The sequence below is a fragment of the Salvelinus sp. IW2-2015 genome, linkage group LG2 (assembly GCF_002910315.2).
Source record: "Salvelinus sp. IW2-2015 linkage group LG2, ASM291031v2, whole genome shotgun sequence".
Taxonomy (NCBI): Eukaryota; Metazoa; Chordata; class Actinopteri; order Salmoniformes; family Salmonidae; genus Salvelinus; species Salvelinus sp. IW2-2015.
In genome coordinates this window covers 35015140-35036150 of record NC_036839.1, presented here as the reverse complement: position 1 = coordinate 35036150, position 21011 = coordinate 35015140, and the positions used below count along the sequence as shown (strand labels likewise).

The 21011-nt window shown below is 42.6% G+C and overlaps 1 protein-coding gene across 2 annotated transcripts; it reads left to right on the top strand.

Moving 5' to 3' along the window:
- The first annotated feature begins 4671 nt into the window (after positions 1 to 4671).
- LOC111979005 (atypical chemokine receptor 3) lies at positions 4672 to 19331 on the top strand. 2 transcript variants are annotated; one of them, XM_024009276.2, is made up of 2 exons: positions 4672 to 4816; positions 16304 to 19331. In XM_024009276.2, the coding sequence occupies exon 2, from the start codon at positions 16354 to 16356 to the stop codon at positions 17488 to 17490; it is 1137 nt and encodes a 378-aa protein (XP_023865044.1). In that variant the 5' UTR covers positions 4672 to 4816; positions 16304 to 16353; the 3' UTR covers positions 17491 to 19331. The 2 variants fall into 2 exon arrangements, with proteins under 2 accessions (XP_023865044.1, XP_023865052.1); XM_024009284.2 differs by having other exon boundaries at positions 4672 to 4843.
- Positions 19332 to 21011: the final 1680 nt, after the last annotated feature.

Here is a 21011-nt window from a genome sequence, read left to right as displayed (position 1 = left end):
CCAGTCCTTGCCGTGTTAAGTTCGGGCTGAGTCCCTCAACATTCCTCATATCAATTGATGCCCACGAGGTGAGATCTTGCTGGAGCCCCGAGACCGAGGGTGATTGACCGTCATCTTGAACTTCTTTCATTTCTAATAATTGGTGGCAACAGTTGTTGCCTTCTTCATCCAAGCTGCTTGCCTATTGTCCTGTTAGCCCGCATCCCCAGCCTTGTAAGGGTCTACAATTTATCCCTGATGTCCTAAACACAGCTCTCTGGTCTTGCCATTGCGGAGAGGTTGGAGTCTGTGACTTGAGTGTGGTGGACAGGTGTCTTTTATACAAGGTTAACGAAGTTCAAACAGGTGCAGTTTACATAAGGTAATGAGTGGAGAACAGGCGGTTCTTAAAAAAAACTAGACAGGCTGTGAAGATCCGGAATTCTTTAACTGGTTGGTTAGCATGTGTGAATCAAATACTTATGTCATGTCCCGCAATTAAAATGCAAAATTAAATTATTTAAAAAATCATACAAATGTGTATTATTTTCTGGATTTTTGTTTTAGATCTCCGGGTCTCTCACAGTTGTAAGTTTGTACCTTGGAAGATAGATAAAATTTACAGACCTCTACATGCTTTGTAAGTAGGAAAACCTGCAAAATCGGCCAGTTGTATACAAAATACTGTTCTCCCCACTGTATTTGTTTTGCTCTTTATTCTTTTTAAGAAGCCAAAAAGATTGGATAAGTGGTTTTTACCATACATTCTCCATTTTGGATAGATAATTTTCTCCATTGTTGTTTAGTGTTCTTCCAATTTTCCCAGAAAAGTGCGTTAGATAGTTTGGATCTTCAATTACAATGAGCTGATTCTGAAGTGCTGTTCCTCCTTTTTTGTAGTTTGTTATTTCTGTATTGTTTTTAGTGATTCACACATAGTGAAGGCGTAGGACTCAGGTTTTCTGGGTCTCTATGTTTTTGGTTGGATAGGTGTTACTCAATTTTCTTTTAGATTTTTGCATTCTTCATCAAAACTATTTGTCATTGTGTTTGCATTTTTTCTTCGGTTTTTCTATTTCGATTTTAGATTTCATAGGGAAGCTGAAGAGGTCGAATATACTGGTTAAGATTTTATCTACTGCAAGTTTTACACGCTTCACTAATATACAGTGGCAACGTCTTTAGCCGAGGAATAGTTTTAAGAGGGATTGAATTGTTGGTTGCCTAATTGTTTTTGGTAGGTTTCCAAATGCTATTCCTTCCCATCTATAGCATTTCTAAAATGTACTCAGTTCTTGGCTTTGATGCCTCTGATCTGAGTATTACTCTGTTTCAAGTAGATGTGCATTTTGCTGTGGTCTGATAGGGGTGTCAGTGGGCTGAACGCTCTGAGAGACTCTGGGTTGAGGTCAGTGATAAAGTAGTCTACAGTACTACTGCCAAGATATGAGCTATAGGTGTACCTACAATAGGAGTCCCCTTGAAGCCTACCGTTGACTGTGTACATACCCAGCATGTGACAGAGCTGCAGGAGTTGTGACCCRTTTTTGTTGGTTATGTTGTCATAGTTGTGCCTAGGGGGGCATATGGGGGAGGGAATGCTGTCACCTGCAGGCAGGTGTTTGTCCCCCTGTGTGCTGAGGGTGTCAGGTTCTTGTCCGGTTCTGGCATTTAGGTCGCSACAGACTAGTACATGTCCCTGGGCCTGGAAATGATTGATTTCCCCCTCCAGGATGGAGAAGCTGTCTTCATTAAAGTATGGGGATTCTAGTGGGGGGATATAGGTAGCACACAGGAGGACATTTTTCTCTGTTAAGATCATTTCCTTTTGAATTTCTAGCCAAATGTAAAATGTTCTTGTTTTGATTAATTTAATGGAGTGAGTTAGGTCTGCTCTATAGCAAATTAGCATAMCCCCTGAGTCTCTTCCCTGTTTCACACCTGGTAGTTTGGTGGATGGGACTACCAGCTCTCTGTAACCTAGAGGGCAACCAGCGGGTCCGTCTCCTCTATACCAGGTTTCTTGTAGGATGACAATGTCTGTGCTTCCGATTTATTTGGTGAAGTCCGGGTTCCTGCTCTTTAGGCCAAAGGCAGATGACCTCAGGCCTTGGATATTCCAGGATGATATAGTGAAGGCTTTGTGTTCCATAAAGTGTCCAATGTTGTGTGGTTTGGCCTCAGGACAGTAAGTGTGAGAAGAGCCTGCTGAGCATCTGGTACATGCCATTGGCTTGGGCTAGTGTAAGAGTGGGGGTTAGGCCTGTTTGCCCACTCACTGCCTGGGCGTATGTGTGACTTCCATGTTGAGGCCCTCTTTGCGGGAGTGGGGTGCATGGGGTGGGCAGGAGGGGCATAGGTCTGATCTGAGGGGGCCTAAATGGGGTGAGGGTATGGTTGAAGTGGGGAGGGTGTTGATTGGTGGGGGTGTGGATGTGGCTAGGGTTGCTGTGGTCTGGATGTAAGTCCTCTTGGCGTGGGTCCTCTATGTGTAGGTCCAGGGGGGGTCCCGCAGGTCTGGGATCGTGTCTCGCTGGTCTGGGCGGGGTGTCTATTGATCTGTTGCTCCTGTGTGAAGTGTTGGGGCTACGTTTGAGAGCGATGTCCTTAAGAGTCCGGGCGAAGGCGGGCACTGCTGCCTTGTAGAGGTGGACCTGGTCATAGAGGCTGTTCAATTCCAGGGTGGAGTGGTGGGCCAGGTAAACATTTGGGTTTGAGGCACAGTCACGGGAAATACTTGCGTTTATCCGCTGTATTGTGGCAGGGTGGAAGTCTTTTCGTGGTAGCAGGGTGGAGATAACCACTTGTGCGTTGGGGAAAGTAGAATAAGCTTTTYCAATCACTCCCTTCAGTGCTGTGGCCACCTTTTCCTGCTGTGCTCTCAGGTCGTTTGTGCCTGTGTGTATTATTATGTGGCTAGGTGAACCTAGTTGGTCCTCAGACAGAAGGTCTAGGGCGCGCTGGGTGTATTATTATGTGGCTAGGTGAACCTAGTTGGTCCTCAGACAGAAGGTCTAGGGCGCTGGGTGTTTGGACACCAGAGTTTAGACACACTGTGTTTGGGACAAAGTTTTTTTTTCTTGTATATATTTCCCATTTGAGTCCATAAGGAGAACAATCTGTGTCTTGTGTATATTCCTSAGTGGGTGTGGGGGGGTTGTCAGAAGGGCTATCAGGGTCTATATTAACTCTATATCTAACTCTGTCTCTGTCTCTAACTATTTCTCTGTCTCTAACTCCGTCTCCGTCTCCGTCTATAACTCTGTCTCTGTCTCTAAACTCTGTCTCTTTCTATAACTCTGTCTCTTAATCTGTCCTCTTATCTGTCTCTCTGTCTCTAACTGTCTCTTTCTCTAACTCTGTGTCTGTCTCTAACTCTGTCTCTAAACTCTGTCTCTAAGTCTGTCTCTAAGTCTGTCTCTAAGTCTGTCTCTAATCTGTCTTCTAAGCTCTGTTGTCTCTAAGTCTGTCTCTAAGTCTGTCTCTAAGTCTGTCTCTGTCTCAAACTCTGTCTCTGTCTCTCAAACTCTGTGTCTGTCTCAAACTCTGTGTCTGTCTCTAACTCTGCTGTCTTCTCTAACTCTGTCTATGTCTCTAACTCTGTCTCTAACTGGTTCTCTAACTTTGTCTCTGTCTCTAACTCGTCTCTAACTCTGTCTCTAACTCTGTCTCTTACTCTGTCTCTAACTCTGTCTCTAACTCTGTCTCTAACTCTGTCTCTACTCTGCTCGCTTACTCCGGTCTCTACTCAGTCTTATCTGTCTTATGTCTCTACTCTGTCTCTAACTCTGTCTCTAACTCTGTCTCTAACTCGGTCTTTAACTCTTTTTGTCTCAGTCAACGTTTTTTGTCATATTTTTGCACATGATTTTGCCGGTGTTTCTTGACTATACCACATCCACTGCGTTTGACATTGTGCTCAGGATGTCAGACAGACCTCAAAGTAATAGACAGTTTATAACTGCCATACATTCTTTTCAGTTGGTACATCTTTTAATCATATTGGGTGGTTTTGGTCTCACATGTCTGGAGAGGCTGGGTTGAGCTAATTTTTGTGGTTGCTCTGAGGGAGTGGAGGGCTGTGGGTGTGAGTCTATGGGTAGCTTTATGTTGTTGACCTCAGTTTCATAAATAGTCACTAACAGTTGAGAGGAACTGAGAGAAGACGGGTGTGGACTGTGAACTTTATTTGTGTGGAAGGGAACAATACATATTTTCATACTCACAATTGAATAACACATTTTAAATACAGTATTCATGGTATAGGGTACAACCACAAGCTTGAATTGGCAAATGCAATACATGTTAGATGGGTCTATCACCCAAACCACAAGAATGAAAATGACAACAAAATTAGTCTAGTTGCTATACATTGAAATGAGGAATGTGCACACAAAAAAGTATAGATTTCTATCATAAACATATCTCAGATGATATATGACTACTATTAGCGTCTCTCTTTGGCAGTCTGCACACCAAAAATCCAGCTGTGTACAAAGCACAAACGTGTTTCAGTCTCTTGGGCAATTGTTTGTGGGATGTAAAGTGGAAGGAAATCTGACGCATTTTCCACTCTTGTAAGATACATCAATGAATGTGTTGCGGGACTTGCCTTGGAAGGCGTATCACTCACTACGCAGTATATTAACAAGTGCAGTGGGAGGTATGAGGCCAGGTTCACTATCGCTGGGAGGAGACGGGACACTCACCCACTCAGTCAAAGCCAGATAGCGGAGAGCTCACAACCACCATCTCTCCCCATCTCGGACAAAGCCTAACGTAACTGAACATCACTTCGCACTAGAGACACTGTGCCATTTCTTCGAAGAGGCCACAAGTAAGGGATTTTTTTCTCAATTTACAAGTAAGGCATTTTACATAAATTGTAGTTTATTTTGCTAACCACTTGACAGGAGCATCTCCATAACAAGAGGCTGCGGACCAAAGAGCTGCACTCCTAAAATGTCGGTTCCAGAAACACTTTTTGTTTAACCAAATGCCCAATACGCAAGTTTTATGTTTCAGCAAACACTGCATTTGTTATGCTAATGGTGTATTGTTGCAGCGGAGTTTTGGGTAACATATTAGCCTAATGTGACTACTGGCCTCTGAAACTCCTCAAGTCATCCTAGCCATAGATAGAGACATCCTGTTTCGCAGCGGGGCGCGCGGATTAGCTGTGCCCATTCAATGAGCGCCGCCAGTTTACTACACCGAGTCCCCTGGCATTTGATAAGGAATGTGGTTTGTTGTCACGGCAGATTTTAAACCTGATTACAATGGGACTGAATTGAATGTGCACTCAGATAGGCTTCAGGTCGTGTGTAAAGGTGTCGTTCCACGAAATGAGTCCCTTTTGCGACCCGTTTATATTTTATTTTGTARAAATTGTGCACCTATATTGCATTTTAAAACCCTGTCATATTAAATGTGAAGTTCCCGTTAATATTTACAATACATGGACAATTCTATAAATCAGATTTATAATATGAACAGAGACTTTATAAAGTGCAAAAATTGGCCCTCTGTGCAACCTCTAAGAAGATTTTAACCCACTCAACCCCAACATTTCTCCAATCATTTTAAAGCCCAATCATTTTTGTTGCTTTGTCAGTCATTTCTGAAGATTATTATTTATTTCATGCAGTTAATGATTAATTTAAAACTGTCACTCATTTTGCAAACTGGTCTCAGTGCATTTTGTATTATTCTGTACATACACACCCTTTAGTATGATATGCAGGGTTGGGGAGTAACGGATTACATCTAAGGGATTACAACAATTACACAATTAAAAAAAAGTGTAATCCGGTACGTTACCAACAAAAATATTGTAATCAGATTACAGATACTTTTGAAAAGCTAGATCATTACTTCGAGGATTACTTTTAAATTCAGAAAGGATGTTTGCGGATTTTTTTTTTTTTTTACACTTCTCTGTTTTCCCAATGACATTCAAATCAGCATTGGAAAAAAGCGCAAATTTAAATTTGTTCCACCTGAGCGAGTCTGATCACAAATCAGAGACCACTATGATGACACACCAAATGTGTTTGATGGATCGCGGGAAAATAGCAGGAACAGGCTTTTGTAGGCTACAGTCCAAGCTATGTCTTTCAATGATGCTGTTGGCATCCAAAGATGATCCAATTTTAATAAACGCTTGGAGGTAAGGATGACAGCAGTGGTGTAGTCTACGGCGATACAGATATCACTTATTATTGATATCTACATAGCGCATTGATGTAAATCATTGCTGCGCTCTCATTTAGCTATTTGCGCCTTACGGACTGTGGTTGTTGTGGATAGCTGTTCACAAATCTAAATGTGTATTTGAAACCAATAGTCGTTGAATTCAAGAAGTTTAAGCTGCCTATCATCATTGTTTTTGAAACCAGTGGACAGACAGTGAAAAATGCACTCTTGCAACAGCTGCACAGTGCAGATCCAAGCCTATGGAATAAAAGTGGGGCTTTTATTGCTCCATCTAATTCATGCTGATAAAATAAATAAATCCATAGGCCTAATGGACACAAGCTCAAACTCGCACACTTTTGATAGACTTAAAGAGGCAATCTGTAGTTGCTACATCCATTTTTGGACTAATAAATATCCATTGATTACTGAAGAATATAACTTATAAATGCCTCATGAGCTTAGTTCAACTGTCACACTCCATGAGAACCCAAAATATAAGCTTGTTTTCCTACAATGTTTGTAAACATTGTAAATGTAAACAAACACTGTATAGCCTCATAACATGGTTAAAACAATCATTTTGATATCATGTATGGTCAGTCTTCACATCCATAGCTCTGACTATTAATCTGAGAGTGGTTACATTTCTCCAGGCCCATCCCTCAGCTTTTTACCCAAAACAGAGGCGGGGCGACTGTTTTGTTATTGTTTCATCTGTGGATTTGCCCTTTAAACAGCTGCATATTATCAAGATATCAAAGTGTCACTAACAAAAAGATAAACAATAGACCTATAGCAATTGCAGCATATGGCATTCATTTTTCACATGTAAATAGCACTTTTCAGTAATGCTCAAAGCATGCCATTCCATGAGCGCAGCATTTATTTTTCAACTCTAATCAATGACCCCAATCAGTCCTCAATGACAACAAAATCATAAACAGAGTAGCGCTGGCTAATGTCCTTAGTTTTGGGGTCATTCTCAGGTAAAACAATTTGGCTAATCTATACTTCCATATTTCCAAGTCCTATTCTTGAAGATCAAGGGGTTTAACATTTATTGGAATKACTGGAATTTTTATAGACTGGTTTTTAATGTAAAGATATCATTTAATTGTATTATTATATGTAGTAGAAAGTGATGGGTTAGAAGAAACCTACATAACCAACCCATAAAGTAAAATGTAACATCCATATATGAGAAGCTATGTGAAGTTGAACATTGATTTATCCTGCAATAATGTCGTTCAATTGGTAACATACATTTGTCTTCTTCTAATGCCTCTTAAGGGGAAAGTAATCTAAAAGTAACGKAATGTAATCAGATTAAGTTACTGAGTTTGGGTAATCCAAAAGTTACATTACTGATTACAATTTTGGACAGGTAACTAGTAACTGCAACGGATTACATTTAGAAAGTAACCTACCCAACCCTGATGATATGTTACGTTTGGTATGGTTACATAAGACAGATGGTTACTTAAGGCAAAAACAAAAGTAGGGTGGTTGGTCGGATTGTATGGGTAGGTGTATAACGCAAACGTCTAGCAACCCAAAGGTTGCGAGTTCAACTTTCATCACATACAACTCCTAAACTTAACCTTAACGCCTAGCTAACGTTAGCCACTTAGCTAGAATTCGTAACATATCATATGGTATGCAAATTTATAACATTGTATGTTTCGCAAATTTGTTACATATTGTACGTTTTGCAAATTCGTAACATCCTGTTATGTGAACTGAACTCTCGTTTTAATATGATGACACTAACCCTTATTAAAAGAAAAAATCTAAAGAAGCCTTGAACGTCTATTAGTCAAATGTAAAAGCAGGTGAACTGGTTCAACTCTTTTTGGCCATTTTCTGGTGTTTTGTGGTGGAAACTGAGTGGGTTAAGCATAACATGTCAACCCTGTTACCCATAGATAGACGGGCTAAAAATGTTTGAACAAGAAAAAAACATTGAGGCTTGCATTCAATTACTGCTCGCTGTTGCACACAACAGGTCACAAGGGGCACGTTCACATAGCACTTTAGCCCAGGACTAAGAGCCTCACCAGCCCTGGACTAAGGGAGATTTTAGTCCGTGGCTAATGCAAGTGTTCACACTTGCACATTCTAATGTGGGATAGCACCAACCCTAGCCCAGAAGCACGGTGCCACTAAGTAGCCAGTGTGAAACGGGGTCAAGAACAACACATACAATGTTCTCTGTATAATCACAAACACATGAAATGTTCTCTGTATAATCACACACACATAAAATGTTCTCTGTCCAATCACAAACACATGAAATGTTTTCTGTCCAATCACAAACACATGAAATGTTCTCTGTATGATCACACTCACATAAAATGTTCTCTGTCCAATCACAAACACATCAAATGTTCTCTGTCCAATCACAAACACATGAAATGTTCTYTGTCCAATCACAAACACATGAAATGTTCTCTGTATAATCACACTCACATAAAATGTTCTCTGTCCAATCACAAACACATCAAATGTTCTCTGTCCAATCACAAACACATGAAATGTTCTGTCCAACTACAAAAGCTGCACTTAATTTGCACATCCTGTGATGCGTTCCTCACACTATTTTAATAAGTCAATGTATACGATTTCATCTTTCCATCTGAGGACAAAAACCTGACAAAAAAACGAAATACTTTCGTCCATGCAAAAACATTGGTTGCTATGGTTAACAAAAACGGTTGCTATGGAGGCTGGCTGACGTCTTATTTTTCTAGCCAACTGCTCCACAAATTCTACAACTGAACGGGCAGAAAACGCTCAATTGTCATCAGTTTTCATAGCTTTTCTATTGATATTTAATTGGATATATGCTAGCAAACCATTATAATAATAATATTGTTGCATGATTTCGCATAGATCAGAAAAGTTAATGTCTCGTCCATGCACAGCATTCTCTGTACAGGGGCAACATTACATTTCAAAAGCGAAACATTTTTTTCCGAGGTCTGACAGGCAGACAGGAAGGTTTATACAAACCATCGCTGTTGGAAATCGAAGTCTAGAAGCAAGAGGAAATAATGGGTTAATAAATGCCTTAATGCTTATAACATTGGTCGCTTGGTAGAGATAGAATGTTGGTTCCATGTGTGTTCGTCTGTTAGCCCAGGACGTTGGTATACAAGTGTGAATCCTTAGCCCAGGGCTAAAGTTTAGCCCGGGTTAACAAATGCTTATATGTACAGGTTAAGCCTGGGGCTATGAACAATGCAGTGTGAAAAGGCCTAAGGGGATTTATGGCTGATTTAAGATGAACTCCAACCCTGTTACAGTCAACAATGTTACTTTATTTGGCAATTAATAGGGACGTGTTATAGTCATTTTATTATTTAACCTCTTGAGATGGGAAAACATGTTTTTATGAAGTAAAAAAAAAAATCCACCAAGTTACACTACCCTCAAGGGACTCATGTCGTGGAATTACCCAAGACAATTGTGTGTTTTACTCAACATAAGTGTGTCTCACTGATTAAAATGTAGTAGTTCCCTTGCCTATAAACAATTATTTTCTGATAGAATTATAAGGCATTTATAAAATAATAATTGTGACACATGGATAATCTAATAGTATAGTAAAAATGTAATAAATGTGATTCGATTTGAGGTGCTTGGGTACAAAAAGTTCCCAATATAGCAAATATATAACTAAGACTAAAGAGTTCCGCTTCCTCATCTCATTTTGCTTTAGCAGCTACACTATATATACAAAGTATGTGGACACCCCTTCAAATYAGTGGATTCGGCTATTTTAGCCACATCTGTTGCTGACAGGTGTATAAAATTGAACACACAGCCATGCAATCTCCATAGACAAACATTGAATGGCCTTACTGAAGAGCTCAGTGACTTTCAACGTGGCACCTCTATAGGATGCCACCTTTCCAACAAGTCAGTTCGTCAAATTTCTGCCTCGCTAGAGCTGCCCCGGTCATCTGTATGTGCTGTTATTGTGAAGTGGAAACGTCTAGGAGCATCAACAGGTCAGCCGCGAAGTGGTAGGCCACATAAGCTCACAGAACGGGACCCTTGAGTGCTGAAGTGCGTAGAGCGTAAAAATTGATAGTCCTTGATTGCAACACTCACTACCGAGTTCCAGTTTGCCTCTGGAAGCAACGCCAGCACAATAATTGTTCGTCGGGAGTATCATGAGATGGGTTTCCATGGCCGAGCAGCCGCAAACAGGCCTAAGATCACCATGCACAATGCCAAGCATCGGCTGGAGGGGTGTAAAGCTCGCTGGCCTGCACAGAGCCCTGACCTCAACCCCATCGAACACCTTTGGGATCAATATGGAACGCTGACTGCGAGCCAGTACTAATCGCCCAACATCAGTGACTAACCTCACTAATGCTCTTGTGGCTGAATGGAAGGCTGTTATAGCAGCAAAGAGGGGACCAACTCCATATTAATGGCCATTATTTTGCAATGAGATGTTCGACGAGCAGATGTCCACCTACTTTGAGTAATTTAGTGTAGATGGATGTTTGTGGGCCATCCCGTGATCCCTCTCCTTTGAGTCCTTTCTTTTACAACACAAAAGCCTAAACCAACAGGAGAGAACTCTTCCAGCAAGAGAGACTGTCAATCTTTTATTGTCGCACCTGCAGCATTCTCTGGTCTTGGGCTAACACAGATAAACAGCTTTCATTGCTCTCTTTTTGTCTTGTATTGTAATGCATCATCGGCCCTGCATGCTGCTTGCCTAATGTGTAATCATCAGCGATAATAAGATACAGCCACCCTTACAGTGGTGCCAAATATAATAATATAATGCTCAAGTTCATACATACTGGCTTTGAGCAGGGCATAACATTTACTTTTTGGCCTTACTTTACTTTTTGGCCTTACTTACCGTGTCAGGTAGATTAAAAAATCTACCTGTCAATCAGATTTTTTACCAATCAAAATATTGTTTTCTGGCTAAAATTACACAAATGAAACACAAACTGATGATCATGCTTTGTAATGTTTCTAGAACAAGAACTGTGTTACTAGTAAGAAGTCATGTGGTATATTGTTTAATTTTATTTTAAAAAACAACTTTTTAACCAAAATATATTTGTGTAATGTGTAACTCTGTGTTGTTGTTTTTGTCGCACTGCTTTGCTTTATCTTGGCCAGGTCGCAGTTGTAAATGAGAACTTGTTCTCAACTGGCCTACCTGGTTAAATAAAGGTGAAATAATATTTTTTTTTAAATCACAGACGAGACCAGCTTGTTCACCTGCCCCCTTAACTGCGGGAGGTTACCGTGGTAGCGCGATTTGAGTCATGTTTGCACTTGTGAGATCGAGTCTGACTAGACTAGAGGCATTGTCTTCTCATCCGTAGCAGTTGAAACTCAAACATAGAAAAACAAACTAGCTTGTCAACAAAACAATGTAAATAGCCAAGAAACACAAGGACAAAATGTCACTTCTATAGACTTTTGTTTCAAGTAAATTAGACCAACTGTTATGCCTGTGCACAGCGCTTCTAAAAATCGATCTTTCAATCAGCACTTCACGTGTTCACAGCCGCCAGCCAGGCAGTTGTAGTGCGATTCATTTACCAGCTATGAAACAAAACGGCAGAAATACTTTGAAAACAGCTACTGAGGCATTTCTTTAACTATAAATAATCCTACTTGACTATACATGTGATCACACTTGACTATTTTTATTCACAAAATAATGTGAGTGAAATGCTCACAATGTGAAGCCCTGACAGACATCTTACCTGCCAGTGCTAAAATCTACCCGCATGYGTTAATTTTAGGCCCTGCTAGCTCTCATGGTAGGTAGTCTATCTATGTTGTAACCAGCTCAGCCTCATTGGGTGTTTGGAGTGTGGTGAAACTAAAGGCTTGTGATCTGAATTTTCCCCTTTTGCTTTGAGGGGCAGATGAGAGGGGGAGGAAGGAGAAAGAGCAAGAGAAAAGTGTGCAGCTGCTGCTATTAGGGAGAATGACAAAACTACTGTAGTAAAGGGCAAGAAGTCACGGACACCGACGGCTCGCTTCCAGACAAACTAAACACCTTCTTTGCCCGCTTTGAGGATAATACAGTGCCACCGACGCAGCCTGCTATCAAGAACTGTAGGCTCTCCTTCTCCGTGGCCGATGTGAGTAAGACATTTGAACGTGTTAACCCTCGCAAGGCTGCCGGCCCAGACGGCATCCCAAGCCTTAGAGCATGTGCAGACCAGCTGGCTGGAGTGTTTACGGACATATTCAATGTCTCCCTATCCCAGTCTGCTGTCCCCACATGCTTCAAGATGGCCACCATTTTTCCTATACCCAAGAAAGCAAAGCTAACTAAACTAAATGACTATCGCCCCGTAGCACTCACTTCTGTCATCATGAAGTGCTTTGAGAGACTAGTCAAGGATCATATCACCTCCACCTTACCTGTCACCCTAGACCCACTTCAATTTGCTTACCGCCCAAATAGGTCCACAGACGATGCAATTGCCATCACACTGTACACTGGCATATCCCATCTGGACAAGAGGAATACCTACTGTATGTAAGAATGCTCTTCATTGACTATAGCTCAGCATTTAACACCATAGTACCCTCCAAGCTCATCATTAAGCTTGAGGCCCTGGGTCTCAACCCCGCCCTGTGCAATTGGGTCCTGGACTTCCTGACGGGCCACCCGGTGGTGAAGGTAGGAAACAACATCTCCACTTCACTGATCCTCAACACTGGGGCCCCACAAGGGTGCGTGCTCAGCCTCCTCCTGTACTCCCTGTTCACCCATGACTGCGTGGCCATGCATGCCTCACACTCAATCGTTACATTTGCAGATGACACAACAGTAGTAGGCTTGATTACCAACAATGACGAGACAGCCTACAGGTAGGAGGTAAGGGCTCTCGGAGTGTGGTGTCAGGAAAACAACTTCTCACTCAACGTCAACAAAACAAAGGAGATTATCGTGGACTTAAGGAAACAGCAGAGGGAGCACCCCCCTATCCACATCACAGGACAGCAGTGGAGAAGGTGGAAAGTTTTAAGTTCCTCGGCGTACACATCACGGACAAACTGAAATGGTCCACCCACACAGACAGTGTGGTGAAGAAGGCGCAATAGCGCCTCTTCAACCTCSGGAGGCGGAAGAAATTTGGCTTGTCACCTAAAACCCTCACAAACTTTTACAGATGCACAGTTGAGAGCATCCTGTCGGGCTGTATCACCACCTGGTACGGCAACTGCACCGCCCACAACTGCAAGGCTCTCCAGAGGGTGGTGCAATCTGCACAACGCATCACCGGGGGCAAACTACCTGCCCCCCAGGACACCTACAGCACCCGATGTCACAGGAAGGCCAAAAAGATCATCAAGGACAACAACCACCCGAGCCACTGCCTGTTCACCCCGCTACCATCCAGAAGGCGAGGTCAGTACAGGTGCATCAAAGCTGGGACCAAGAGACTGAAATAAGCTGTTTATCTCAAGGCCATCAGACTGTTAAACAGCCATCACTAACACAGAGAGGCTGCTGCCTACATATAGACTTGAAATCATTGGCCACTTTAATAACTGGATCACTCGTCACTTTAATAATGTTTACATATCTTGCATTACTCATCTCATATGTATATACTTTATTTTATACCATCTATTGCATCTTGCCTATGCTGCTCTGTCATTGCTCATCCATATATTTATATGTTCTTATTCCATTAATTTACTTAGATTTGTGTGTATTTGGTAGTTGTTGTGGAATTGTTAGATATTGCTGCACTGTCGAACTAGAAACACAAGCATTTCGCTACACTCGCAATAACATCTGCTAACCATGTGTATGTGACCAATACAAATTATTTGATTTGAGGTTGTGTGCCAGAGGTGAAGTGGTCAAGTGCCAAATAGCACTGAAAGGGGCTATCGATTGAATAGCGCCATGATCGCTGAAAGAATGAGCTGAAACCACAGACAGCCCTAACACAACACACACATCTACTGGCACCTGCTCCAGGTACATGCACTAACACACTCAGTCACAGATATCGCAGACAACTTGGCGTGGGCAACGTGGTGTTCTGCGGTCACACACTCTCACACAGCTCTCACACACCCAGCTGCTCTAAGCGGTCACGTTTCAATGCACTTTAACACGCTGTGTCGCCCAGCGGCGCTGACTGTCTTTGACCGTGGCTGGACCGGGTCTAAAGTAGTTAAACCCCCTGGTAACCCAGTGTTTTCCAGAAGCCCACAGAGTAGCCAGCCAAATAGAAAAAGTAGCCAGCCAGGATCCTGAAAATGTATTCATTCAGTGTATTGTTTGTTTTTTKGGATATATTCTAGGCTTATATGATCAGGACTATTTTTTAGGTAAGACAACTTAAACCTTTTTTGACAATTAACCTGTCCTCTCTTGAGATTAAAGTATTTTATAGTAAGATATGAATTGCCACAATTATGGCTCCCCAGTGGGCGGGCCTGGCTGCCAAGTGGTTGGGCCTATGCCCTCCCAGGCCCACCCATGGCTGAACCGCTGCCCAGTCATGTGAAATCCATATACTAGGGCCTAATTAATTTATTTCAATTGACTGATTTCCTTAAATGAACTGTAACTCAGTCAAGTCTTTGAAATTGTTGCATATTGCGTTTATATTTTTGTTCAGTATACGTGGAAAATGTACCCAGCTGGAAATTAGTGTGTAACCTGTTGTACAGCCGGCACTAGTGGCAAACACTAATAACCYGGCTCTGATGTCTCAGTCTGTGGACATGTGTGCCAATTAGGAGGAAAAGGAGAGGTTATATCACTCATGGTTTTGTCACGGTTGTCGTAAGAACGGGACCAAGGCGCAGATGATGTTGAGTTCCACATATTTATTTCAAAGTGAAACTTAAGCAAAAAAACAATAAATCAATAAACGAACAACGATGCGTGACTACGTGGTGCTACATGCACAATACAATATCCCACAAACACAGGTGGGAAAAATAGCTACTTAAATATGATCCCCAATTAGAGACAACGATTACCAGCTGCCTCTAATTGGGAACCATACAAAACACCATTATAGAAAATATAAACTAGAACACAACATAGAAATTTTAAACCAGAATACCCCCTAGTCACGCCCTGACCTACTACACCATAGAGAAACAAGGGCTCTCTATGGTCAGGGCGTGACAGGTTTTCATGTTTAGGGTTTGTTCTTMCATCCCTCACATCCCTCCCGTCATGATGTGACTGTCAGGGGAAGAGAGACATCATACCTGAGTGTAAGAGGACCAATCATAATCAGACATACAGAGAGGTCAGAGGTTGTGCTGTAATAAAATATTGAGCTGTGTGTGCGTGTGTGTAAGTGTTCATGATGCATGTTGCATGAGTGTGTAGGATCCCTTTGCATGTGTGTGTGTACTGTATATGATTAGTCTCAAATGTTTTCAGATTACATAGTTGTGGTTATGACAGAGCTGTCCTTTGATCCTCTTGCGATGACAGCTCTTCTCTTTCTGGAGTTGCAGAGGCTAATGTTTCCCTTGTAACGAGCACGAAAAGGGGGAGAATTATTTAAAACGGCATCGGGTTTCTCATCCCGACTGACGCTGGATCTGGGAATGCAAGGAAAGTTGAGAAAATACACAATGTTTGGGTTACAGATCCCACTTCCTCACATTTTAATCGGGATGTTGTGTTTTTTGGACAAATGGCAACATAGCTCTCTGACTGGATGGCAAAAGACAGCTTTGGCAGTCACTCCTCAATCATCCCAAAACAACAGAGCCATTATGAATGAATGAATAAATCATTGTTTTAAGAGTTAACTACATTTAGATTTCTTCAGATCTGGTGGTGTATATAATAAAAAGCTATGTGTGTTTTTTTTGGTAATTTCATTTGGGTGCTTATTAGATCTCATAACATACTGTAGAATGCAGGGCTCTGTGAAGAAGTGAATTGCTTTTCTGATCTAGCTCTGCCCCAGGAACGGAGTGAGGTCAGGACTGATGGGTTGAGATCTTGTTAATAAAAGTCAAAGGAACTCAGGGCAGCGCTCTCTAAATATAGTTCAAACATTTACTATGACATGGCAAACAGACAGATTGAGATCAGGACTGATGGGCTGCTGTCTTCTTGTCTCTACAGATCCCAGATCAGTGAGGTGTGTGTGATTGTTCCCAGCAAACGGCAGAAGGATGAACAGCTTCGATCTGGATGAGCTGTTCGACACGTGGGAGGACCTGAACCTCACAGGCCTCCTGGAGAACGGGACGCGCGTGGAGATGGGTGGCTGTCCCACGGCCTTCGACCGCAGCGCCCTGCTCCACTCCATGTGCATCCTCTACGTCTTCATCTTCGTGGTTGGTTTGGCCGCCAACGGCCTCGTCCTCTGGATCAACATCCGCGCCCAGCGCACCACCTCCGGCTCCTCCCCTCGCCACGAGACCCACCTATACATCGCCCACCTGGCGGCAGCTGACCTGTGCGTGTGCGTCACGTTGCCCGTGTGGGTGAGCTCCCTGGCACAGCACGGCCACTGGCCCTTCAGCGAGTTGGCGTGTAAGCTCACCCACCTGCTCTTCTCCGTTAACCTCTTCAGCTCCATCTTCTTCCTGGCCTGTATGAGCGTCGACCGCTACCTGAGCGTGACGCGGCCGGCCGACAGTGAGGATGGGGGCCGGCGCCGGAAGCTGATTCGCCACGGCGTGTGCATGGGGGTGTGGCTCCTGGCTCTGGTGGCTTCCCTGCCGGACACTTACTTCCTGCGGGCTCTGAGGTCATCACAAGGGGAGGTAGTGCTGTGCAGGCCGGTGTACCCAGAGGAACACCCTAGGGAGTGGATGGTAGGGGTCCAGCTGAGCTTCATACTGCTTGGCTTCATCATCCCCTTCCCTGTCATTGCTCTGGCCTATGCCCTCCTGGCCAAAGCACTCTCCTCCTCCTCCTTTTCCTCCTCGGCAGTGGAGCAGGAGCGTTGTGTGAGCCGCAGGGTGATCCTGGCCTACATAGTGGTGTTCCTCGGCTGCTGGGGGCCCTACCACGGGGTGCTCCTGGCCGATGCCCTCTCCCTGCTGGGCCTGGTTCCTCTGAGCTGTGGGCTGGAGAACGCCCTCTACGTGGCGCTGCATCTCACCCAGTGTCTGTCCCTGCTCCACTGCTGCTTCAACCCCATCCTCTACAACTTCATCAACAGGAACTACCGCTACGACCTGATGAAGGCCTTCATCTTTAAGTACTCCACACGTACAGGCCTGGCCAGGCTCATAGAACAGACCCATGTCTCTGAGACAGAGTACTCTGCCGTCGCTGTGGAGAACACACCACAGATCTGAGACTGAACTCTAGAACACACTCTGGAACTCAAAAACACATCAAGAACATTTAGAACATAGTCTAGATCAGTGGTCACCAACTGGTCCATCTCCAAGGATTTCCTAGTCGATCGCCAAACATTTCTGTAAAAAGCCCAACGATAAAGCCTTGCGTTCTTAATTGTCACGCTGTTTGCGGTWGGTGCACTTCATTCAGCTGCCCGAAGTGCCGCGAAGTGGTAGGCCACACAAGCTCACAGAACGGTCTGTCCTAGCATTGCCTGTATTCGAGCTGCAGCAGTGATTGTATATAGAGTTCACCCAATAGCTGCATTATTTTTTAAACTGCTAGAGGTGTGTGTGTGTGTGTGTGCGTACGCTATGTGTGGACCTTAAAGTCCACTTTGTAAATAGTTAGAAGGGCATTGAAATACTGTACATATATTATCATTGTGAGATTGTTATTGTTCAACTTTAGATATATTATAACATATTTATGGTATGCTTCGACTTTCCAATTTTGTAATTTCTATGTTTTTAAATCATTGTGTTGTGTATTCAGAAGTCCATTTCAGTAATGTCTGTGTTCATAAAGCTGCCTCATTGTAAATGAGAGTCCCTTGCTCTGTGACACCAGTCTTGCTGTCTACTTCAATCTCATAATACTTTGAACCAGCTCCCTTTCCTCATCTCCCTCCTTCTGTGACCCCTGACCTAGAATGACTAGAGAGGTCCCGGAATTGTCTCAGAAAATGTTGAGTTTTCAGAACAGTGATCATTTAAGGAGAAGAGACAAGGAAAGGAAGCTAGGTTGGAGTGTTGACACAGCCTCGATATCTCTTTCACCACATATAGCATAGCTGTAACTATACAATACGTTATGGCTAATATTAGCATTAGAGATAATAGTGAGACACGTGTGCTTCATATGGCATCAGGGACGCTGCATCAGCACACAGACCACACCACAGCACAGACAGTGAGGGCTTTATGACCAATAACCAAACACAGCTTTACTGCATCCATGTGTAGGCAGCCACAGCCACAATGCTGGACAGATGTGTATAAATGCTGCAGACTATCAACACGAAAAAGAGCAAATTGAATTAAAACAAATTAATGTTTTTGCATCTCCCCCTTTTTCTTACAAGCAAATTATCATAATCCGTTGGATAATTTGTCAAGTTTCACTTATTTTCTGTTAGTCTGCATTCCAGTTCCACCTCAGACACCGCCAAAACAACCACTATGCGGATGTCGGCTAAAGCGGAACTGATTGAAYAGAGTCCTTAAGTAAAAAAAACACAAGTATTTTCAATATCCTGATATCCAACAAAAATGTATGATACTATTCAAATATTGAACAGATGTCAAACCTCTATCCCTAGTTGGATATGTCCTAAACATTTATGTGTACAATGCTATTTCTGTGTGGTAGCAAACATATTTAGTTTGATACGTTGTCATGAGTCATCGTGTTATCTGATTRGATGCATATGTATGTGCTTCTACACCTGCATTGCTTGCTGTTTGGGGTTTTAGGCTGGGTTTCTGTACAGCACTTCGAGATATTAGCTGATGTACGAAGGGCTATATAAAATAAACTTGATTGAACTTGATATTACATTGTAAGGGTTCCAATCCTAGCAGTGATTATTAAAAAAATAAAGAAACAAAGACCGACATGTCTACAAGAAGAGGCATTCCATTATATTTTATAGAGATATTTTATGTTTACTGTATGTTATGGATTTTGTTACTCATTAAATACCAAAAATGTATACTATGTCTGAAGATCTTTTGCTTTGCGTTAGTACTTTAATCACAGCTTTTTAATTAAAGTAACAAATGGTGAAATGTAACCAGTGTTTATTGCATTACTGGACAGCTTTAGTATAGCAGCTCTGACTGGACACCTCCGGTGGATAAAGTGAGCTATATTTAAGCAATAAGGCTTGAGGCGGTGTGGTACAGTGCATTCGGAAAGTATTCACACCCCTTGACTTTGTCCATATTTTGTTACTTTACATCATTATTCTACAATTGATTAAATCGTTTTTTTCCCTCAATCTACACACAATACCTCATAAAGACAAAGCAAAAACTGTTTTTTTTTTTTTTATGTTGACACATTTGTAAAATAAAAAAAAAACTGGAAATATTACATTTACATAAGTATTCAGACCCTTTACTCAGTACTTTGTTGAAGCACCTTTGGCAGTGATTACAGCCTCGAGTTTTCTTGGGTATGAAGCTACAAGCTTGGCACACCTGTATTTGGGGAGTTTCTCCCATTCTTCTCTGCAGATCCTCTCAAGCTCTGTCAGGCTGGATGGAGAGTGTCACTGCACAGCTATTTTCAGGTCTCCATAGATGTTTGACCGGGTTGAAGTCCGGGCTCTGGCTGGGCCACTCAAAGACATTCAGAGACTTGTCCCGAAGCCACTTCTGCGTTGTCTTGACTGTGTGCTTAGGGTCTTTGTCCTGTTGGAAGGTGAACCTTCACCTCAGTCTGAGGTCCTGAGCGCACGAGTAGGTTTTAATCAAAGATCTGTGCTTTGCTCAGTTAATCTTTGCCTCAATTCTGACTAGTTTCCCAGTGCCTGCCACTGAAAAACATCCCCACAGCATGATGCTGCCACCATCATGCTTCACCATAAGGATGGTGCCAGGTTTCCTCCAGATGTGACACTTGGCATTCAGGCCAAAGAGTTCAATCTTTATTTCATCACACAAGAGAATCTTGTTTCCCATGGTCTGAGAGTCTTTAGGTGCCTTTTGACAAACTCCAAGCAGGCTGTCATGTGCCTTTTACTGAGGAGTGGCTTGTGTCTGGCCACTCTACAATAAAGGCCTGATTGGTGGAGTGCTGCAGAGATGGTTGTCTCTCTGGAAGAATCTCCTATCTCCACAGAGGAACTCTGGAGCTCATATATAAAATGTGGAAAAATTCAAGGGATCTGATTACTTTCCATATGCCCTATATATTTAAGCATTAAGGCCCGCCAATATACCACGGCTAAGGGCTGTATCCAAGCACTCTGCGTTGCATTGTGCATAAGAACAGCCCTTAGCCATGTTATATTGGCCATATACCACACCCACTCGGGCCTTATTGCTTAAATATACCATGGATAAGGACTATTCTTATGCACGACGCGAAGCCGAGATCCTGGATACAACCCTTAGCTGTGGTATATTGGCTATGTAAACCCCTGAGATGCCTTATTGCTCTTATAAATTGGTTAACAACCTAAATAGAACAGTAAACAAGTATTTTTGCAGTCTGAATGATCACACCAAAACAGTAGTGAATATGATCGGGTGAAATTATGAAGTGAGTGGACAGAGAAGTACAGCTTCACTCTATCCAATCAGAGAAGCAGGATCAACATACAGCCCGCCCTTCTCTTTACAGACAGGCAAACTACCAAATGGAGTTATTTAGACCACCTAGCACCTCACTTGACTGACTGACATGAGAAAGATGCGTGTTGGCACACAAACATTTCTTTTTTTTCTATCACAGATCATTTAAAAAA